This window comes from Prionailurus bengalensis, chromosome B2 (genome assembly GCF_016509475.1).
Source record: "Prionailurus bengalensis isolate Pbe53 chromosome B2, Fcat_Pben_1.1_paternal_pri, whole genome shotgun sequence".
Taxonomy (NCBI): Eukaryota; Metazoa; Chordata; class Mammalia; order Carnivora; family Felidae; genus Prionailurus; species Prionailurus bengalensis.
In genome coordinates, this window is record NC_057349.1 from 98,095,951 (window position 1) to 98,119,973 (window position 24,023).

General features: G+C 41.0%; 1 protein-coding gene across 1 annotated transcript in view; it reads left to right on the forward strand.

Moving 5' to 3' along the window:
* Nucleotides 1–24,023, forward strand: part of ARMC2 (armadillo repeat containing 2) — a 108,075-nt gene that overhangs the window by 54,183 nt on the left and 29,869 nt on the right. Inside the window, exons 10-13 of the mRNA XM_043592066.1 lie at nt 773–875; nt 1,950–2,173; nt 20,567–20,712; nt 23,858–23,957. Of these exons, the coding sequence (XP_043448001.1) occupies nt 773–875; nt 1,950–2,173; nt 20,567–20,712; nt 23,858–23,957 (573 nt within the window). The remainder of the gene's footprint in view (nt 1–772; nt 876–1,949; nt 2,174–20,566; nt 20,713–23,857; nt 23,958–24,023) is intronic.

Genomic DNA, 24,023 nt, shown 5'->3' on the forward strand with positions numbered 1-24,023 from the left:
GTAGTATTGATGTTCCACGGTTTATTAAACTATTTCCTAATATCACTTAGGATGTTTTTTATTTTTAATTTTCACTACTTTAGAGAGACATACAGCTGATTGAGACCATTCGATGTAGTTAGTCCCCCTCTACTGTGCTTATTTGACGTATACTTTATTTCCCCTGTGCTTAATTTACTTGAATATTTTTCTATGATTTAGAAGGTAATTTTAAGCTTTGAACATTACACGCCATTATCTCAAAGCATTACAGGAATAGCCTTAACAATGAATATATAGGTATTATCTAATTAAAGAGTATTACTTTTTTGGTTTTCTTTTATTTAAATGATAAGAATTGTACTTTCTCCCGTCTAGGTATTCTTTTCTAAGTTAATTCAATCTGAATTTTGGTATCTGTGTTCCTTTACTCTTGTACGTTAAAGCAATCGCCCCATTTAGTTAAGTTTCTCAACATCCTCCCCGCTGTTATCCTCACATACTCTTTAAAAAGTAACTAATAACCACACGTGTAAGGATGAGACTTTATGAACTGAGAAATAAAGGCTTATCATTAAAGCATGCTTACGCTAAAGATCATTTATATTGTATTTACCATAAATGAGTTAATGAAATACTATAGTTGGCAAGTTTGTAGCCTAAACTTAGAATTCTTCTTTACATTTTAAAAATACTCCTACAGCACTTTTAAAATAGATGTGCGTGTTAAAAAATTACGGCGCGTCTTTATTTCCCTGTGCGATAAAAGCATAAGCGTTTCCTTTCTCCGCAGCTTAAAGTGAGTAGAAAGAATCTCCTTAATGTCTGCAAACTTATATTCAAAATTAGCAGAAGTGAGAAGAATGACTCTCTGATTGAAAATGACAGCATTCTGGGTGAGTATCAGCACCACCACCGAGTGAATGTCGCACTTGAGTGTGAATGAGAAGTTTGGGGAGCAAAGTTCTCACTAATGGTGGCTAGAATATCTTTATTTTCTACTAATTCCAGAAGTGATGCGATGCCTATTGTTGCTCTGTCCATCTCTGTGTTTTCCACATTCCTTTGAATGTATCCTCGTTAGCTGTTTGTTTTCAATGTCTGTATTAACATCATGTGACTATCAAGTGTTGCCTATTTAAAAATTCATCTCCTGGTCTTGGATTGACTGTCAGACAAAATACACTTAATGGTATTTAACATAATTGACATTTAACATAATTTTTGGTCTTTTGATGTAGTAGAAATGACAAAAACTTGGAAGACAAACTGGAAGACAGGTGTTGTAGGCATTTGACATCAAAGTGTCTCAAATGTGTTTCAAATATGTAGGTAGAGAAATTTTATTGCCCTGTAGCTAGCTACATAATGTTTAAATAGCTAATAATGTTTAAATCTTAAACATTAAATAATTAAGATGCTTCAATAGTTATCTAAATAGAAATCTTTTATGAATTAGTATTGCTGATCGAAGGGAAGGCAGCGGAGTTCTTTTTTTGCAACATAGGATAAATGACCTCTTTTTTTGACCTCAGCAGACAGTTTTTGAGAGAGACAGAGACGGAATGTGAGTGGGTTAGGGGCAGAGAGAGAGGGGGACACAGAATCCGAAGCAGGTTCCAGGCTCCGAGCTGTCAGCACAGAGCCTGATGCGGGGCCCGAACTCATGAGCTGTGAGATCATGACCTGAGCCTAAGTCAGATGCTCAACCGACTGAGCCACCCAGGTGCCCCAAGAACATGTTCTTATTTATATATTAATTATCCCATCCTTTTGCTGTCACTGTTATTACAGAGATTTGTCTTTGCTACACGTAAGCTTTCCTCTTTACATCACATGAGTAACCCTTAACGAGCATCTGTGTGTAGGTTCTCACTAACATTTTAGAAATTATGTTTGGTGTTCACATGCAAGTGCTTTAAAATGTCTCTCTCCAGCTGTTATACATTTGTCATAATTCATCTTGACAGAATCATTATTGGAGGTCCTGAGAAATGAAGACCTGCACACTAACACTGAAGCTTTTTTATACTGTATGGGGGCTATCAAATTCATCTCTGGAAACCCAGGATTTCTCGATGAAATGATCAGCAAAGGTGCTGTGGAAATATTGGTGAATTTGATAAAGCAAATCAATGAGAACACCAGGAAATGTGGCACATGTCTGCCTAACTCAGGCCACTTGTTAGTCCAAGTGAGTATTTTACTTGAAAAGGTTATATGTGTAAAATTAGTTTTTATGTTACCTAACGCTAGTTACCTGCCAGGTGTAACAGGTAACAAGGGGGCTGTTACCTAGTCAGGTGGGGGTGCCTGGCCTTGGGGTTCAAGAACAGCAGCCACTGCTCCACCTCTGCCCCCGTGTGTGCCCATTTTCCCAGGAAAGGCCACTCCATGGCTTTTCACCAAACAGCTCTCTGTGTGGCTTTGAAATCCATTTCCGCTACCCTGCAGAGAAAGTAGGCCTGAGACAATAAAAAGTAACCTCTCTCTGCAAAACAATTGCATGCTATTACCAGAATTTTAACATGCAGAGTTTTAACTTTTAGAGCTTCAAAGACTGAAGATTGTTCATGGTAGCTAATGTCATGGATCTCGTACCTCCAGTAAAAAGCAGAAGTTAACAATACTGGGGTGTGGAGATGACCCACAGGCCTGAGACTATAAGCATGAAGGTTAGCAAAACTAGATCTGTTTAACATGACCAGGGGCAAGAAAAAAGAGATTTGGTCCGTGTTAGTTTTATTACTTCTTTTGTGGCAGATTAAATTTCATAGTTAAATTATTTTCATTGGAGCTGCTTCAGCTCTCATGTTCATTTTTAGATGAGATTTTACTTTTTAATAGGATTTGTATATCAGATAATAGCATCTTTGATGTAATGCTTCATGAGATTTGAAATGTGCCTGCCAATTAATGAGGATTGATTGAGCACTCAGGGTGCTGGCAGCTTTGGGGAAAGTGTGTTAAAAATTAGATTTGAGCCCTGCCTTAAAGATGCTTAAAGTGTTTGTGATGATCATTAATTTTGGACTTTGTGGTCTGTCTCCATTTTGAAAAAAGATTATGAAAACCCCTTTTAGTCGTGAATGATTCAGAATTATATGGGATGAGCCATCTTTTGTCTAGGGAGGCTTAGAAATATTATTTTCTTACTGCCAGTGTTATTGAGTTATTCAAAAGTTTTCCTCAATGAAAATAATTACTTTGGTTATATAATTATTATATCTCCTTATTAAAATGCAAAAAAAACTATAAGGAAGAGTGTAAAATTGCCTGAAATATTTTTACCCTGAGATAATACACCTCCAGCATTTTAGCAAACATTTTCCCATGCATTTTATGTATATATACTTACATATGCATAACTTTATATAATTCTTAACGTTTTTATCATGAACCATCTTATTTTTAATAGCTATTCTCACTTATTTTCCCTTATTTTCCATTACCCTCTTCCTTCCTCATTTCTCCTGTTCCAACCAGTTATTGTCCACACTGATGTGCTCAGCACCTTTTAATGCAATCATAGGTTTTCAAAAATGGGGTATTCTATGCACTTCTCTGTTCTCATTTAACAATACATTGTAAGAACCCCTTGGAGACTTATTTTACTTTTTTTTTAATGACTGCACAATATTCTGTGTTAAGGATGTACCTCAGATTCTGAACTGTTCTCCTTTTGGGATATTCACTCTTTTTAATTTTTATGCAATGGCTTTTAGAATTCTTGTCTGATTAAAAAATCTCTTTCCAGCCCATTTATATACACATATATAAATATATATGTAAATATACTGTACTATAATATATGTTGTAATATACAACAAAATAAAATATATACAATTTATATGTTTATTTATATTTATATTTATTTATATATTTATATACTTATATATGTTAAAATATATGCTATATAGAAGTAGGATCATGGGGCGCCTGGGTGGCGCAGTCGGTGAAGCGTCCGACTTCAGCCAGGTCACGATCTCGCGGTCCGTGAGTTCGAGCCCCGCGTCGGGCTCTGGGCTGATGGCTCAGAGCCTGGAGCCTGTTTCTGATTCTGTGTCTCCCTCTCTCTCTGCCCCTCCCCCATTCATGCTCTGTCTCTCTCTGTCCCCCAAAAAATAAATAAACGTTGAAAAAAAAATTAAAAAAAAAAAAAGGATTCTCTCTAAAAAAAAAAAAAAAGAAGTAGGATCAGTTGGTATAAAGGAACACTGACCGTTTTTCAAAATATTTATGTATTTATTTTGAGGAGGGGGAGGGGCAGAAAGGAGGGAGAGAGACAATCCCAAGCAGGCTCCAGGCTGTTAGCGCAGAGCCTGATGTGGGGCTGGAACTCACAAACTGTGAGATCACGACCTGAGCCAAAATCAGTAGTCGGACACTTAACCAAATGAGCCACCCAGGTGCCCCAAGGAGCACTGGGTATTATTGTAACCTGGATCGCCAGTCCCGAACTAGGACCAGTGTATACCAGTAAGTACAGTGTAATCCCCATGTTCCCCTTCTTTCCCTTCCACCTACACTCAACATCCTTAGGTTCACTAGGTTAGATGTCTTTTTCCTTTCCTGGCATCCATGCACCCTGCTAGGTGGTGTAACAAGGGGCACTCTAGTAACTTCTTCCTCTCTGCCTGCCGCTGCTCACCAGGCACTGTCATTGTCCCCAGATCCCTCCTCTGAACCTGTCTAGGATCTGGCATAGCCAGGGCTTACATGCCTGAGGTTTCTCCCTGGAGCACAATCCAGCAGGAGAAAGTGCCACCACCTGAGAATGCACTCCTGCGATGGGCACCAGGCCCCACTTGCACCATCTGTACAGTGTCACTCTGTGTGTGTGTGTGTGTGTGTGTGTGTGTGTGTGTTTACAGATCTGGGAGGAAGGAGATCTTGTTTTAGGCTATTTTATCATGGGACCCCCTGAACTAGACATTCCCTCATATTTAATTAAAAGGAAGAAAAGCTGTTGTGTATCATACAGTTGATAAAATGTAAGCAACATGACTTCATTATAGGAGCAGATGAAAATCTCTACTCCTGTGGATGTGTAACACTGACTGGCTGTTCACTAGCCGGCCCATGTGCAAATTCAACCAAACAGATCTGGCCATGCACAGAACTGTTTGTTCATACTAGTTTTCAGAACTTGGTAACTCTAGCTCATGAGACATTTTTAAAAAGCAACTTTGTTCAATAGAAAAAATAAGTTGATTACAGTGGCTGTACCAATAAAATGTCTGTAAGCCAGAGAGAACCTGGCAAGACCAAAACAACAAGGGTAGGTAACTGTGACTACAAGGGTAGTCACAGTTGTGACTTCCTCTTTTCTATGACTTTCAACCCGGAGAACCTCAGTAGCTTCAGCACACTTTCTGGGCACCTCCTGTTATAGAACTATACGTTCTAGCATGTGGCCCAAATGCTGGAGTCATTCTGTTTCCCCAAAGCTGCCCTCTTGGGCACCCAGAAGCTGGAGCCTGAAGCTTGTGTAGGATTTGGGAAACTGGAACGAAGGGAATGGGATAAGGTGTGTTTGGGGAATGCCAAGCAGGTAGCTTGTCCAGAGCCGAGAGGTTCTGTGAGGTTCAGAGGCCACAGCCCTGAGTCTCGAACACCAGGCTATCGAGTGTGGACTTGGAGGAGCCGCTGGAGGTGGGGGGCATGGGGAGGAGGAGGGGAGATCAGAGTGGCAGAAAGACGAACATGCACGAGACAATAAATTGGAAAAGACCAAGAAGCTGACAAGCGATGGGAGGGGACTGTGTCAGTCGCACAGACTGGTTGGAGGGCAGAGCTCTCACACACAGCAGCCCCGGTTACGAGGCATTGCTGCAGTTATTAGGGTCGGGGCAGATTATAATAGAGCTAACGGGAAGAGATCAAGGAGTAGGTGTGGAAGGAAGACTCCTCCACAGCATCTGGGCTAAAGCTGCTTACAGGAAAACACGAAGTTCTGAGATCTTGAAGGTTTTCTTTATGTTGTTTCTCACTTGTATATATATATGGAGAGGGAGAGGGGTATATATATATATATATATATATATATATGTATATATATGTTTATGTTGTTCACTGTGTGGCTGAAATCAAGAGACGTTGATTTCACAGGTGTTGCTCTGTGCCAGGCGTGTTCTGGGTGGGGTAAGGAACACAGTTGCCAGTAGGGGCCTACCGTCTGGAGATACCCCATGTCCAGATAATAGTATTCTGATGCCGCATTCTTCTACCATGGAAATCATGGTATTTACACACGTTCAATGCTGCATTCAGTTCTGCCTACCATATACTTAATAGCATTTTGAGAGGGTGACTGTAGCTGCTCAGAGGAACCGAGGCATCGCTGCCTGTGTGCCAAGTACAAGTATTAATACAGAACTGGAGATACGACTTTGTAAAATGGCAGGAGTAAAGAAGTTTAAACTGTGTATGTTTACTGAATTCTAGAGTGCTAGGATTTCAGGAGAGCCCTCCAAAAGTTGGAAAAAGACAAATATAGGCCAGACAAAAGGCAAGGCCCCCTAAATGCCAGTAGTAAATTGTATCACCCAAGGAGGTGACAGACAGAAATAGGGATTTGTCAATGTTGGTCTTAAATGAATTATCAGTAGGTGTTAGGTTCATGTCTGACGTCTAAAGCCTAGCATTTGGGAAGGTATAACATGGGAGTGGAGGTAGACTGCTAGAATCACCTCCATCATAAAGTTTGTTGTGGTCTCCATCATACCCCCTTCCTAGGGAATGGGGAAGAGTCTTCTATATATGTCATAATCACAACCCAGCTCTGATTGCCCTGGTGTCTTGTCTGTCCTCTTGCATTTTGAGAACATCATGTACACAGCTGCTTTACTGTAATTGAAGAAATCTCAAGGTATCACATTTATAGTTAGGTAATTTATAGGTATATAATGTAACTATTTTTTAACCTTTTTTTTTAAGTTTATTTATTTATTTTGAGAGAGAGAGAACACAAGCCAGGGAGGGGCAGAGAGAGAGGGAGAGAAAAAAATCCCAAGAAGGCTCCACACTGTCAGTGCAGAGCCCGACCAGGGCTGGATCTCACCAACTGTGAGACCATGACCTGAACCGAAACCAAGGGTCAGTTGCTTAATGGACTGAGCCACCCAGGAGCCCCTATAATGTAACTGTTAAAACCCAGATTGTCTTGAACTAACATTCCTACTTTTTCTTATTCCTTTGTATTTCCACCCTTTCTGCTTTACAGCTTGACCCACTTGATTTTGAGTTTAATCCATAGAGAAATACATTCTTTCCCTGCTTCAGATACAACATTTTTTACTGTTTTGTGACATCCAGATAACATGGTTTGCTTCCTTCCCTTCTTCTCATGTCCGCTCACTTCTCTGGCCTCAAAGCCTTCAAGGTCACCCCAGAGGGTCCTTCACACCCTAGTTGCCTCCCTCCTTTGCCCAGTGCATCTCCTGAGTTATCTTCTTCCTTTTTCTCAGAGAAAATTTCTTAGTATTGTTAGTCCTCATGGCCCTCGTCATTCCCTGCTCCATTCCTTCACTTTGGCTTGCGTTTGGGAGAAGGAAAGTGAATTAAACCAAGAGAGATGACTCAGACATTTTGAGCCCGGATGGTTCAGAAAATGATACTATCATCATTAGAAATTAGAGAGTTATACAAGGAACTCATTTGGTGAGAGAAGGAAATTAATTACGTAATTAGTCTTAACTGAAAAATTTAAAGTGCCAGCAGAATAGCCAAGTGGGGCTGTCCAGTAAGCGACTGCAGTTATGAACGGGTGCTTAGCAGAGAAAGTAAAGCTGAGAAAACAGATTTAGGGCCGTCTGCATGGAGGTGATAGTTGAAGTCAAGAAAGACCAAGGGGAGGGGTGACTGGGTGGCTCAGACGGTTAAGCGGCCGACTTTGGCTCAGGTCATGATCTCACGGTCCGTGAGTTCGAGCCCCACGTCGGGCTCTGCGCTGACAGGTCAGAGCCTGGAGCCTGTTTCAGATTCTGTGTCTCCCTCTCTCTGACCCTCCCCCGTTCATGCTGTCTCTCTCTGTCTCAAAAATAAATAAACGTTAAAAAAAATAAATAAAAAATAAAAAAGAAAGACCAAGGGGAGAGTATAGAAAGTTAGTAGAGGAGGTCAGAGAACAGATTCTATAAAATGGCCACATTTATGGAATGGGGGAAGAAAAGAGAAAATGCAGAGGCCCGGAAACTAAGAAAGGACCATGTACAGGAGAGTAGAGATCTTAAAAGCACGGACTGGGTTGGTCAGCTCCGGGAAATGCTGTGGAGAGCACCCACGGGAAGAGGACACGTGTTCTTCGTGTGGGGAAGTTGGAGTAGGTGGGTGCGATGGAGTCATGCTCCAGTGCTCCGTGCTGTCTTGGAAGCTTGTAGGAGTTCTTTATCCCTGTTTTTTTTTTTGTTTTGTTTTTGTTTTTTGTTTTTTTTTAATGAAAAGGTGTTTTGATGTAATTGATTTTTTTAAAAAAATGTCTAAGCCCCAGAGTAGACTCCCTGCTTTGAGTCATTGGAGTTCACTGCTGTATTCTGTGTGTGGCCCTCCTCCACCCTGTCTTCAAAAGCCTGAAGGTCCATTTGGCTTTGTACCCAGCGCTGGGACAGGACTGTCTAGTGAAGAGAGCACACGCCTGAGCTGGCCTTTCGTCTCTGACCCTAGCAGCGCTTCTCAGCCTCTGAGCCCCGCTTTCCTCATGTTTAAAGGACCAGCGTAACGTGTAGTTGGGAAAATTAATGAGCTAATCAAAGCACTAGAATAGAATACGGCACATAGTTGGTACTCAGCAGAAATTTATTAAATAAAATAAAATCAGAGTTTCCAAAACCTGAAGTTTTAATTGAATAGCAATTTCTTCTGGTGAGAAAAAAAAAAATTAATCACAAGAAATTAAGATGATAGAAGTAGATTTCAAATCTTGGATCTTTTTATGTTCTTCCGTCTTTGACAAGCTCTGTGGAGAACCGTGCTGAATAGAAACTAAAATCTGGAAGGGGGTGCTATATTGGCAACGTAGGATTCTGGGTACTTCACGGACCCCAAATTCTCAGAGTCAACTATTCTCTGCTTCAAGGATTTAGGGAATTTAAGTGATGCCTTTGTCTGAAGGCTGGAGATTCAGTGAAGCGGTGATTTACATTATGTTAGTAATTAACAACTGTACCTGTAAATCTTGCTTGGGGTCCTTTAAATCTCGTGTTAGTTATATTTAGTCATTTTAAGATGTATTTAGGTAGTTAATTATTATGAGTATGCACACTTAACTAGGAAAGTATGTTAACTCCCTTTCGGTGGCTTACCCTGCCTATGGGAAATCTACCTCTCAGGCCATAAAATCAGAACCAAGGCAATAACTTCCACCTGATGGAACCTTGTTCTGGTTATTGGAGGAAATAAACTGCATACCTATAAAAGGAGAGCAAATATTCCCATGCTTATATTTCTTAAATTCTTATAATTTTCTTGGAGATTTGATGATTAAGCAGAAATATTTTTAAAGCATCTTTTTTAAAGGTTTTGTTTGAGTAGGAAGAGGCAAATGAGGTCATTTATTTTCTTATTGTTTTAATTGAGGCATATAATTTATGATCCAATGAAATGCTCAGATCTTATATGTTTGATGAGTTTTTTTATATGTGATTTCTTGTCAAATTGGCTTCCATACAACCCAGTGCTCATCCCAACAAGTGCCCTCCTTAATGCCCATCACCCACTTTCCCCTCTACCCCACCCCCCATCAACCCTTAATTTATTCTCTGTTTTTAAGAGTCTCTTATGGTTTGCCTCCTTCCCTCTCTGTTTATAACTTTTTCCCCTTCCCCTCCCCCAATGTTTGATGAGTCAAAAGCATACAGGGGGGTGGGAGGGAGGGGAGGGTGGGTGATGGGTATTGAGGAGGGCACCTTTTGGGATGAGCACTGGGTGTTGTATGGAAACCAATTTGACAATAAACTTCATATATTGAAAAAAAAAAAGCATACAGCCATGTAATCCACACCCTGTCAAAATTCAGAAGATTTCTATCACCTCAGAAATTTCCTCCCACCGCTTCCCAGTTAATTCTCATTCTCCTACCCACAAAGGGAACCATTTTTCTGATGTCTTTCACCATAGATGAGCTCTGCCTATTCTAGAATTTAACAAAAATGGAATATATGGTGTGTGCTTTTTTTGTGTCTGGCTTGTTTTCTTTAACTTTTATGTCGAACCAAATATAGGTTCACAAGATGTTGCAAAAATAGTACAGAGGAGTCCTGTGTACCTCTCACCCAGCTTCTCCCAGTGGTGACATTTTACATAACTATCGTACATTATGAAAACCAGGAAATTGAATTGTATAGTACAGTTAACTAGAGTACTATTTCTGGCTCAATTTGCTTATCAGTATATTGTTTTTGAGATGAAATGAAACTTTTTTTGTCACAATCTTTGGTATTGGCCACTAGGCTTGCTAATTTTGTAATGATGTATTTGTTAGTGGAGAGGGGACCAGCATTTGCTACTTAGGAGGCTTCTTTCCTATAAGGAATACCCAGTGTAACTAAAAAACCTAATCAGCCAACTGGCATGGGGGGGTGGCAGTCATAGCCCTGGCCCTTCCTCTTCACTTCTCCTCCCTTTCTTGGGAAAGACCTATGAATAGGTAACTCTTGCTCACCTCAGATTCTCCAGGGATAGCATATCTAAAGATTTGGGGAGGGGTGCCTGGGTGGCTCAGTCGGTTAAGTGTCCGACTTCGGCTCAGGTCATGATCTCACGGCTTGTGAGTTTGAGCCCCGCATCGGGCTCTGTGCTGACAGCTCAGAGCCTGGAGCCTGCTTCAGATTCTGTGTCTCCCTCTCTCTGCCCCTCCCTGACTCATATTCTGTCTCTCTGTCTCTCAAAAATAAATAAACATTAAAAAAATAAATAAAACAAGTAAAAAGATTTGAGGAGACTCAGAGACTCCAGATGTGTAATGTAGTGTCTTGGGTTTGAACCTAGAAATAAGAGAAAAACTAAGGCAGATGGGGATGGGGAGAAAGTTATCATCATGGTTGGAACTTATAATTTATAGGTGAGGCAGACATACATTCTCAACCTGAATCCCTGAATTAGACCATCACAAGCTGTATCTGCCTCAGAAGGAGCAGAGGAGAGCATCCTGTGCTCCCTAGTCAGGAAGTAAGGGATGGAGATGGGTCGGGAGTATTATGCTAGAGAGTATCTCTTCACAAGGAAGGAACATCAAGAGTGGGAAATAAATATTCCTGTGCCTACTGTTTCTGGGAAGAAACATTTACTTCTTTAAAAAAAAAATTTTTTTTTATGTTTACTTATTTTTGAGAGAAAGACAGAGAAAGAGCTTCAGTGGGGAAGGGGCAGAGAGAGAGGGAGACACAGAATCCAAAGCAGGCTTCAGGCTATAAGCTGTCAGCACAGAGTCCAACCTGGGGCTCGAACCCACGGGCTGTGAGATTATGACCTGAGCCTAAGTCTGTCACTTAATCAACTGAGCTACCCAGGCACCCCTAAAAAAAATTTTTTTTAATGATGATTTACTTTTGAGACAGAAAGAGTGGGAGTGAGTGAGGGGCAGAGAGAGGGAGACACAGAATCCGAAACAGGCTCCAGGCACTGAGCTGTCAGCACAGAGCCTGACGAGGGGCTCAAACCCACAAACCGTGAGATCATAACCTGAACCAAAGTCCGGTACTTAACCAACTGAGCCACCCAGGCATCTGACATTTGCTTCTTAATTACTGTCATATCTGCTCAGCCTCATCTCTTCATTGTAGACATATCAGTTCTGGCAATAAAGAAATGTCACTAACTTCAACATGTAATTAGGAAAATTGGTGTTATGGTCGTTCTTGGTATCACATTATCTTTTTCCGATTCACTTTCCTCATTTTACCATATTGACATAGTACATAGTTTATACAACACTCAAAACTCCAAGCATGCTGATACATGTAATAGCTGCAACTAGCGGAATCAGCTACCTCCTCATTTTACCAAAGTAACTGACATAGAGACAGTAAGTGGAGAAACAATCACGAACACAGGCGAGTGTTAGTCTCTGAGCACGGCATTGGGTGTTGGAGGAGGACGGAACCACTTCCTGCTGAAGTAGGACACCCATGATAGGAATGTGCCAAGTGGGCTCCATAGCCAGGCACCAAGCATTATCAAGGATTATGAATTATTATCACTTTCATGTGCATATATCTTAACTCCAATAAAACGCTTAGGAATTTGGGTGCTGGTGGTTTCATGTGTAGGTGGCATCATTGATTTCTCTCATCTCAGCCAGAACTGTATTAATCATATATGAGACAATATGAAACTTCTTGGGTTACCACAGAGGCTCTGGGTTAGGCATATATTGTGGTCGCAATTGGGCACGAATCCAAAAAATGAGTGTGCTTTTATTAATAGAGGGAGATGGTTTTGCTGAGGTTGGAAAATGGTGTGGCTTTGGCTCTTAAATCATTTTACACTGTGGTCTCTGGCGGCTGTGTTTATTCTTTCACATCATCAGCGGGAAGTGAACCATTTTGCAGTTGGCAGTTAAGTCGAGATAAAGCTCGAGGGATTTTGGTTATGGATATTCCAGGTGATTGAGAAATAAAATGAATGCTTTTAGAGATAGCCAAAAGGTGAGGGGGAGACAACAAACAAGGAGTCAGAGCTTAGGATGTTCACCTACCTGGTAGCAGCCGGTGGGCTTTCTGAGCCTCAGTTTTCTCATCTGAAAAGTGGGGCTCATAATACCTTTCCTGTCTGCCTTAGGGGGCTGGTATAGGGAGCAAATGAGATCACGTTCACAGGATAGATTTAAAAACCATAAAGTAAGCTGCTCAAATTCTTTCCATGATAGCATTCAATATAGAAAAATAACTAAAACTGAATCTTGATGCCGATTTTGGTAGAGGAAACATAATAATTTTCAAATTAATGGTGCAGTCTTCAGTTGTGTTGTGTTCAAACCGTTTCTTTGAAACCTGGTTTTTTTGAAATAGGGAAAAGTGTTTCTCCAAGGAACAATACCATGATTGATGGTGAAGTTCCAGGGCCAGCCAAAAAGCCTGTTGAACTTCTGCTGCACCGCAACGGGAGTTCTGTGGTGGACTGTGATCTGCAAGCCCTTCTGCTCTGGAGCAGTCCTCAGGGTGGAATGTCTTCTAGAGCAGAGGCTGATTAGTCCCCTGGGGGCTGAGGATTCTGATGGACAAAGGTCCAAAGGGAAGAGAGAAGGCTGTCCTCTCTGGAAATGCACAGTGCGTGGAGGCTCAAGTCAACCAAACAGCCCACCCTGCCATGTGCCCCCCTGCCCCTTGCCCCTGCAGGAGAGGCTGCAGGAATGAGGCCCCAGCTGCTGGGCCTATGCTGTCATTCTTTTAAATATTTTTTTTAATGTTTTTTCATTTTTGAGAGAGAGAGACAGAGTGTAAGTAGGGGAGGGGCAGAGAGAGAGGGAGACACAGAATCCAAAGCAGGCTCCAGGCTCTGAGCTGTCAGCACAGAGCCTGACGTGGGGCTCGAACCCATGAACCGTGAGATCATGACCTGAGCCGAAGTCGGATGCTGAACCGACTGAGCCACCCAGGTGCCCTGTGCTGTCATTCTTAAATCCTGTGATGTAAATCAGGAAGGCCTCATATTTTAAGACAATGATTTCTTGTATTTGCTGAAGTATTTCAGTTAATAGTTAAGAACATAATTTGAAATTGATAATTAAGTGCCTATAATGAAAAAGTGCCTATTTGAAAAAAATAGGTGCTTTTGAATTCTAATTTTACTGGGCGCCTGGGTGGCTCAGTCGGTTGAATTCCAATTTTACTGTACTAAAATGCTGTTTATAAATTATAAAAGCTTCATGAATCATCTCATCACTTCTCCATGTAATCTTTCCCTTTAAAATGCATCTCCCATGGGGCACCTGGGTGGCTCAGTTGGTTAGGCGTCCAGCTTCGGCTCAGGTCATGATCTCACGGTCTGTGAGTTCGAGCCCCATGTTGGGCTCTGTGCTGACAGCTGAAAGCCTGGAGCCTGCTTCGGATTCTGTGTCTCCCCCTCTCTCTGCCCCTCCCCTGCTCATGCTCTGTCTCTCTCTGTCTCAAAAATAAGTAAACATTTTTAAAAAATTAAAAAAAGGGGCGCCTGGGTGGCGCAGTCGGTTGGGCGTCCGACTTCAGCCAGGTCACGGTCTCGCGGTCCAGGAGTTCGGGCCCCGCGTCGGGCTCTGGGCTGACAGCTCAGAGCCTGGAGCCTGTTTCCGATTCTGTGTCTCCCTCTCTCTCTGCCCCTCCCCCGTTCATGCTCTGTCTCTCTCTGTCCCAAAAATAGATAAACGTTGAAAAAAAAATTTTTTTTTAAATTAAAAAAATAAAATAAAATGCATCTCCCAGTGTTGACTACACAGTGAGAACGTTCAGTGCTAGATAGGACAGCTTTGCCAAAGCCATCAGGCGTTTTCTTGGAGATTCTGATGGAGGGTGAGGCCCAGTACCTCTTATGAACAAGAAATTTGGGGAAACTGGAGAGAAGAAGCTGCCTCAGAAAAAATGAGCACCATAAAGTTGTAGAGTGTAGCTCTGTCATTTTTCAGGAGTAAATTAGTAACGGGAATCACACCAGAATGTTTCTTTCTTGATATATACCAAAAATGTGGGCGATGCCTCAGACATCATCTAACCACTACTAATAAGCAAGGACGACTAAATTCTTATTAATCATCTTGGGAGACGATCAGTTCTATATTCTTCTCCTTTTTCTTCTTCCCACTGCTTGCCTCGCTGCCCCCATGCAGTTGCACTGTTAGGAGACAGGAAAAAAAGAATCGAAACTCATGTTCTTTGGTTTGCTATTTCTTTGTGAGATGACACCTGGGAACTGCTCCTTTAGAAGCTCAACAGGCATCTATGTAACCATGTCACTTGCGCTTCTTTTTTGTGTCCCAAAATAAAACAGAAAAGTACATAACTAGGGTTAGGAACAATATAAATTACAATGGAAAGTTAAGAGATGGATACACTTCCATGAGCATAAAGCTTGGATTTTGGTGAACTCCTGTTTTAGGGACAGGCCCATTGGGTGGGCTTTCCAGGGGGGATGGAAAACTCATTAGTGATTTCTGCAAATATATCTCTGTTAAAAGTTGGAGCAAGGCTGAGAGTTAAGTGGGTTGACTAGAAATCTGCCTTTACTGTCACGGCAGTATTTAACTAGACTCTCCTCCCACCGATCTTTTACATTTTTCCCAGAAACAGCCCCTTGTCTGTGCTCGGTGGTCAGCCCCACCCCCACCCAGCAGTGAGATTGGTGGCTCCCTGCCAGCCTCTCAAAATGGGGGGCCTGCATTGCTTCCTCCCCCTGGTGACCTCCTCCTGATCTGCAGCCCTCAGGGCTTTGAGCTCTGGTTTACCACCAGGCCTCTGTTAATCCCCTGCACTTTTTTGCCAGACTCTTCTTAAAGGGGAAGGTCCTCCTTTTCTGCTCCCTTGTCCCTTCAGCTCCTTGTCCTCCTTTTCTTCTTTCTCCTCCTCATCTCCTTTTTATCCCCTTCTTCTGTGCTTCATCCTGCCAGCTTTTTGTGGGCTTTTTATTTACCATCTTCATAGTAGAAAGAAGAATAAGAAACCATTTGTATACAAAGGAGCTCACAGTGGGAGAGAGGGTGCATGAAACCGTGGCTTTGCTTCTGTGCTGGGCATGGTACAGGCATGAACAGGATGGTCTGTTAGCCTAGAGGAGATCGTGACCAGGTGCCAAAAAGTCTGCACAGAAAAGTAAGCCTGAGCTGGTCCAGAGAAATGAGCAGGGGATGGGCAGGCTGGAGAAGAGGTGGGAAAGGGATTGAAGAGGCCATTCTGGACTTGTCAAAGGATGTGAGTGTGGTGCAGCATTTGAAAAGAGGAAGGGGGACAAGAGGTGAGCTTGGAGGCGTGAACTACACTGTGAAGAGTGAGCACCCTTAAGATATGCATTGTGCCTGATAGGCCAGCAGAAGTCAGAGGAGGCCTTTGAACAGGGAAGGTTAGAGTTTGAGATGCTTCCTGTGGCCACAGGGAGTCATGTGGAGAGATGACAGGGGAGAGGCTGGAAAGAGCCTGTTGAGAGGTCTGTAGAGTTTGGGAAGGAGGGGACACAGGCTTAAATGGAACCAGCAATCCCGGTGATGGAAAGAAGAGGAAGAACAGGTGACCCTTAGGTGTGAAGGGGGAAGAGTTTAGCTCCTAGAAAGGAGCTGCTATAATCAATAAGATGGAATAGAGAATGCACAGAGAACTGGGCCCCCTCCAGGAAGTCCATTTTTCTTTCATCCGTTATTTTTTATTCCTCTGCTCCTTTAAAATCACCTTAGAATCTACTTCAGAGATATTGTCTGATTAATTCGTGGCTTTCTGCTATCCTAACCTTTCTATTTATCCCAGTCTTTCCTTTATAGGTATTCACCCATTCAGTCATTCCATCCACAAATGTTTATTGAGGACCCACTGTGTGCCAGGCACTGGCTTTGGGCATAGGGGCACAATGATGAAAAGACCGTGCATAGGCCCTCACGAAAGCTTCGAGTATAGAGGAGTGGACAGACAATAAAACATAATACTAAATAACCTAACATTAAACAGCTTGTGGGGGGGTGTAAGGTAGGAGATGAAGTTTGAGGGGTTGGTGAGAGTCAGATCATACAGGGCCTTGTAGACCATGGTCTGAAGATGGAATCTTATCCCAGGAGAAGTGGACAAAAAGCTAGTAGGGCTTGTGGTGACAGAAAGCAGAAAGACATGGTTCTGGGATGCCACTGAGGTTGGGGCTTGAACAACCAGGTTGACGGTAGTGGCATAGATTGAGGTGTTACTGTGTATTTTTCAAGTATGTGGCTCATGTTGCACTTAAGTTATTCTACCAGCATCACAGCTGACACACCTGGCAATACTTGATGTCACAACTCAGCTCTGCACACTCCCCACAATGTGACACGTACAGTACATGGCGAGGCCATGTCACATGTAAACGTGTGCCTCCACTCTTGACTTGGGCCATTGAATCAAAGCTGTGTTTGGGAGGAGAAGAACCTTGAGCTGTTTTAACTTTTTGTAATGAGGTAAGAAAAATGGTCGAGAGAGGGAAAAACTGAGGCCGAAACAAGAAAATAAAAGCTCCTAAGAAAACTGTTCCTTTTGCTGACAGCAGAGGCTGGATGTGGGGAACAAGAGGATGGCAGTAGATCGAGGTGCCCAATCCGTGAAGCCTTAGGGACCAGGGAAGAGGACATGTTTCTGTGCATGATGATTAGAATGCATGTTCCCTGGCGTCTGATGGCCTGGCTTCAGGTCAGGATTCACATGGGCATCTGAGCTCTTTGGACTCTGAGTTGGGAAAGCTTGTGAGTCATTCCTCGGGTTGATGTAAACAGCGGTGCTTGAGTGAGTGCCTGGGCTGTCTCTGGAGAAGGAGAACAGATAGAGCCAGGGTCTGATGATGAGAATTTTCCATTTTATGGTGGTGATGGCCCGGAAAGCCTAGAATGATTTATTAGCCTTCACACAAGACCATTCCTTAGCTTAGGAGACTATATTGTATAGAGCCACAGTGAAGTGGAATGCTCAAGTGGTTTGTTTTCCCCTCCAATGTTTTGGATGCTGAAGCTTTCAGGGAATACTTTACTGAATTGCTGTGTAATTGAATTGACTTCAAAAGGCTTGAGCACATTTACTTGAAGCATTATTTTTATTTTCTCTGATTTCAAGGTAGTTATATTTTAACTAAATCTTTTTGTTTCTGTTGTTACAAAGGAAAACTAATCAAAATATGTACCTTAATAATTGTTTTTAAAGTTTATTTATGACTATAATGAAGCCTTATATTTACATAATGCTTTACAATGCACAAAAACATTGTCCCATGTTTCCATTTTATACACACAACCACCCCAAGAGGTGAGCAGGGATTGGAACCCCTTTTCACAGATGAAAGGATGGGGAAGTTGTGCAATGAGTGGGTGCCTCAGTCACATAACTAGAAAGAGATTTGGGACTTGAGTCTCTACCATTTGACTCTAAGGACAGGTATCTCTCTTCTGTATTTTGGGTGTGAAGTCCCACAGAAAATGTGGGAATGGGACACACGATGTTTGAACTCCTGTTTGGTGATGGGCATTGGTAATGCCCTTCACACATCTTGTCTCATTGAATCCTCACAACTCTAGGGCAATTATCACCATCCCCACTTTATTGATGAGAAAAATGTTCCCCAGAAGGTTCACAAACTAACCAAAGCTAGTGAGTGGTGGGGCTGGGATTTGACCAGGAATCCAAATCCTGAGTTGACTCTTCTTAACCAAGAGCCTGTCTGTACTGTTCCATGAGGAAAGATCACACTGCATCAAAATCCTAGAGGAGAACACAGGCAACAACTTCTTTGATCTTGGTCACAGCATCTTCTTACTAGACACATCACCAAAATCAAGGGAAAATGAAAGCAAACATTATTGGGACCTCGTTAAGATACAAAGCTTCTGCACAGTGAAAGAAACAATCAATAAAACTAAAAGGCAGCCTAAGGAATAGGAGGAGATGTTTGCAAACAACATATCTGATAATGGGTTCATATCCAAAATCTATAAAAAAGTATCAAAGTCAACACCCAAAAGACGAACAACCCAGTTAAGAAATGAGCAGAAGCCCTGAATAGACAGTTTTCAAAGAAGACATCCAGATGGCTAACAGACACATGAAAAGATGCTCAAGATCACTCATAATCAGGGAAATACAAATCAAAACCTTGATGAGATACCACCTCCCACCTGTCAGAATGGCTAAAATTAACACAAGAAACAATAGGTATTGGCGAGGATGTGGAGAAAGGGGAACCCTCTTGCACTATTGGTGGGAATGCAAACTGGAGCAGCCACTCTGGAAAACATTATGGAACTTCCTCAAAAAACTAAAAATAGAACTACTCTATGACCCAGCATTTGTACTATTAGGTATTTACCTAAAGAATACAAAAATACAGATTTGAAGGGGTACATGCACCCCAGTGCTTACAGCAGCATTTTCAACCGTAGCCAAACTGTGGAGAGAGCCCAAATGTTCATTGACTGATGAACGGATAAAGAAGATGTGGCATATATATACAATGGAATATTAGCCATAAAAAAGAATGAAATCTTGCCATTTGCAATGACGTGGATGGAGCTAGAATGTATTATGCTAAGCAAAATAAATTAATCAGAGAAAGACAAATGCCACATGATTTTACTCATGTGTGAAATTTAAGCAACAAAACAGGTAAACATATGGGAAGGGGGGGAGAGAAGAAGGGGAAACCACAAGAGACTCTTAATGATAGAGAACAAACTGAGGGTTGATGGAGGATTGTGGGAGATGGGCTAGATGGGTGATGGGTATTAAGGAGGGCACTTGTTATGATGAGCACTGGGTGTTGTATGTAAGTGAAAAAGCACTGAATTCTACTTCTGAAACCAATATTGCACTGTATATTAACTAACTAAAATTTAAATTGAAAAGGAGAGACTTAAAAAATAAACGTATTAGGTAACAGCAGCATTAATTTTACTAAACTTTACTAAATTGGATTTACTAAATTATTCTCTTCTTCACTTTTAGACAAAGATAGCTCTCCTAAACATTTTTTATAAAATAAGACGAATATGCAAGAAATAAATACTTGTCTCTTGGAAGAGAATGGAACTAACAGTCTTAAATATCCTTCGGTCACAGCAATATTTGATGCTACTCTTAAGACTATGGACTGAGGGGCACCTGGGTGGTTCAGTCAGTTGAGAGTCCGACTTTGCCTCAGGTCGTGATCTCGCGGTCTGTGAGTTCAAGCCCCGCGTCGGGCTCTGTGCTGACAGCTCAGAGCCTGGAGTCTGATTTGGATTCTGTGTCTCCCTCTCTCTCTGCCCCTCCCCCACTCATGCTCTGTCTCTGTCTCAGAAATAAATAAACATTAAAAAAAAAAAAGACTATGGACTGAGAGGTTTCTTTTTTTAATATTTTTCAAAAAGTTTGTTTTGAGAGAGAGTGTGCATGCACGTGTGTGCATGTGAGTGGGGAGGGTCAGAGAGAGAGAGAGACAAAGAATCCCAAGCAGGCTCCCCACTGCTAGTGGGGTCCAATACAGGGCTCAAAGTCACACCGTGGGATCATGACCTGAGTGGGAATCAGACGTTTAACCGACTGAACCACCCAAATGCCCCTGGAAATGAGATTTCTAATCTGTGGAACTGATGTCACATGTCTCAGTGTGAAGTGAAAGTCTTATTATGGACAGCTAACAAACCCGGATGATGATCTATTTAACCCTAGGGTTTTGGTATAATAATTGCTTATTAACATGAATTTCTCATTCTTCACCTTTGAACCAAAGTAGGCTCTCTTTGTATCCATTTTTGTTTTTTTTCATGCTACTTGTCCTTAGGCCCATGTTCTCTAGTAGGAGATGCTTAAAAGGGGCTTGGTTTTGCTACTGATTTAATGAAGCTTGTAGGATGAATCGTGTTGTACTGATTAGTATTGCTGTATTTTCCAATTAAAAACAAAATGGCGCAAATGTGCTTTTATCCCAGATGACTGCTACACTGAGAAACTTGGTTGATTCACCACCAGCAAGAAGTAAGTTGCTAAGCATCAGTGCCCTCCCCCAGCTCTGCGCGGTGATGGGACAGTACATGGCTGACAAGGATGTCTGCACCAATATTGCCAGAATATTCAGGTAGGTGGACTAGGAAAACAAAGCAGCCTTACACAAATGCTAAGGCTTAAATTTGGGGGGGTATCTTTAATATTTGCATGTGTGTGGCTGGCAAGGAATCCTATTTTGCTTCTTACTTCACCTAAAAAAAAAAAAAAAGTAAATCTAATGGCCTAAGTTCAAAAAAAATAATTTAAACTGATGACTCCATTTCATGTGGTTTTCTAATGCGATTCTAAATTCATCCATTGTAAGTCACCTTAGTTCTTTGGTGAGTCAGGAGTTATCCTAGGGTTTTTACACAAACAAAAATTCCTCTTAGCTTATTGGAGATAAATAACTATATCACAAAACATGGTAAACTTTCTAGTACACTTGGAAACGGTACTTAAGGGGAACATTGCTTAGAAAGTCTCATCTGACCTGATTTGTAAGAGAAGGTTATTTTATTTCAGTTGTTTGACTGAACTTTGGCTCACACATTCACTAATCATGTTCACACTTCACTCCAGGAGTGATGACGATCTGAATCCAGGTTGCTTTAAAGCAAGATGTTTAATTTCAGAACAGTCTTTAAATTATTATATTTGCTCCCTCACTGCTCCTTGAGCCAATGTTTTAACATAATTATCCTTCTCAAGAGACCTGGGCATTTCTTGAACTTCACTGTAATTATTTAGCAAAATAGAAGAGTTCCCGAACACTGAATTGGTAATTGACCACACTATGAGGTTGAGTCCAGATTTGATTTTCAGCACTGTGCTTTCCTGCCTGGATATTTAATTTGGGGTACTTATCACTCTCATTTTGAAGCACTGTAAAATCATAAGTTTTGTGTTTATCCATGGTGGCATGTAGGGATCCAATTTTCATTTTTTTTCCACGTGGATAGTCGGTTGTCCCAGCACTTTTTATTGAACATGGCATTTTGTTTTTGCACTGATTCTAAATGCCTAGTTAGTTAAACACAAGCAAGATTCCTTATACTTGTAGGTCTGTTTCTAGGCACTTTGTTCGGTCCGTCCTCAGACCAGTACCACACAGTTTCCAGTGTTAATAGATTTAAGTCTTGCTATAAGGTAAGATGAGTCCTTTGCCTCTTTTCTCCTTTAACGTCCAAATTCTTCCCTCTTTCTCATGAATTGGAGAATCAGCTAAGGTCTGGGATAGGAACTTTAGCATTTTTCAGAGAACAGCACTGAGTATGTAGAGCAATTGGGATGCAAGAGTGGAGAATTGACACCTTTATGATACTGAGTCTTCCACCAATAAACATTTATGATGTCTTCTTTTATATTTTTCCATAAAATTTTATTATTTTCTCCAAAAAGATTTTGCACATCTTTTGTCAGATTTATTTTTTCATGGCTTTTGCTGCAATTATGAATGCAATCTCTAAACATATTTTTAAGGGGACTAAGAGGTACAAACTTCTACTTATAAAATAAATAAGTCATGGGGAAGAAAATACAGCATAGGGAATACAGTCAGTAATATTGTAATAACTTTGTATGGTGACAGATGGTGACTACACTTATCATGGTGAATATGTTATAATGTATGGAATTGTCAAATCACTGTGTTGGAGACCCGAAACTAATGTAATAGCACATGCTGACTATAAAATATATATATATAAAATATTTCCTAATAGGCTGTTGCTGGTGTACATAAATAGTATTTAATTTTTGCTTATTAATTTTAATCCAGGAATCTTAATGAAATTTACATCTAAGCATTAGTCTATGGATTGTCTTGGATTTTGTATGCAATTTGTCTGCAAATAAGAATAGTTTCGGGTTTTTTTCCCCATCATTACAACTCTTCCCTGCTGTCCCCACCTCTTTCTAATTGTATCACTCAGGATGTCCCATACAAAGTTGTAAGAGTGTTGGACCTGCTGCCTTTCTCCTGCAGAGAAATATTTGAAAGAAAATATTTGAAAGAAATACTTTTGTGGTTTTACCAGTTAAAAATAATATTTACTGCAGGTTTTTGTAGATACCCTTCAGAAGGTTAAGGAACAATTTTCTTGCACTAATGGATGTTAGATTTTCTTGAATGCTTACCTAGCATCTATTTTGATTATGTAGATTTTCTTTTCTAAATTCATTAATATAGTAGATTACAGATTAATAGGTTGTCTGACGTTAAGCTGCTATACACTGCTAGGTTGAATTGACTAATATCTTGTTTAGGATTTTTCATCTATGCGTTAGATGAAACTTGTACTTTTCCTTTTGCATTGTCCTTGTTTGGTTTTAGTGGCAAGTTTATACCAGCCTCATAAAATGAGTGGGGAAGTGTTCCCACTTTTTCTCTATTATCAAAGAATTCCTGAAAATTGAACTTATCTGTTTCTTGAAAAGTTTGTAGGACTTGCTTGGAAAGTTATTTTATCCTGGTGTGTGTGTAAGATTTGTGTGTATCATTGACCAGAGATTCACTTTCTTTAGTGGCTATATATCCAGGCATATTTCCTCTTGGGTTAGTTTCAAAAAGTTATGTTTTTATAGGAATCTGTAAAAATCTACAGCACTACTAGGAATTTACCCAAGGGATACCGGAGTGCTGATGCATCGGGCACATGTACCCCAATGTTTATAGCAGCACTTTGAACAATAGCCAAATTATGGAAAGAGCCTAAATATTCATCAACTGATGAATGGATAAAGAAGATGTGGTTTATATATACAATGGAATATTGGCAGTGAGAAAGAATGAAATCCTGCCATTTTGCAGCAACATGGTTGGAACTGGAGGGTATTATGCTAAGTGAAATAAGTTAAGCAGAGAAAGATAGATATCATATGTTTTCACTCATGTGTGGGTCTTGAGAAACTTAACAGAAGACCATGGGGGAAGGGAAGGGGAAAAAAATAGTTACAAACAGAGAGGGAGGGAGGCAAACCATAAGAGACTCTTAAATACAGAGAACAAATTGAAGGTTGATGGGGATGGGGGAGAGGGGAAAGTGGGTGATGGGCTTTGAGAAGGGCACTTGTTGGCATGAGCACTGGGTGTTGTATGAAAGCCAATTTCACAATAAACTATATTTAAAAAAAATAAAGTAACCCTATGTGTATTTGAGCTTTCTGGAAACCAAAACAAAACAAAACAAAAAAACCAAAGTTTATTTTTATTTTCCCATTTGGCATTTCTGCAGCAAACTTACTTCTTACCATGACTGCTGTGCAGCCTTGGCCAACTGTTCCAGATGTTATGCCTTGTTTTTGAAAGTGATAAACAAATACCAGAAGAAACAGGTCAGTTCTTCATGTACTTAATTCTTCAGTTTGTCTTTGCATTGGGGTATTTGTATAAGCCCATGT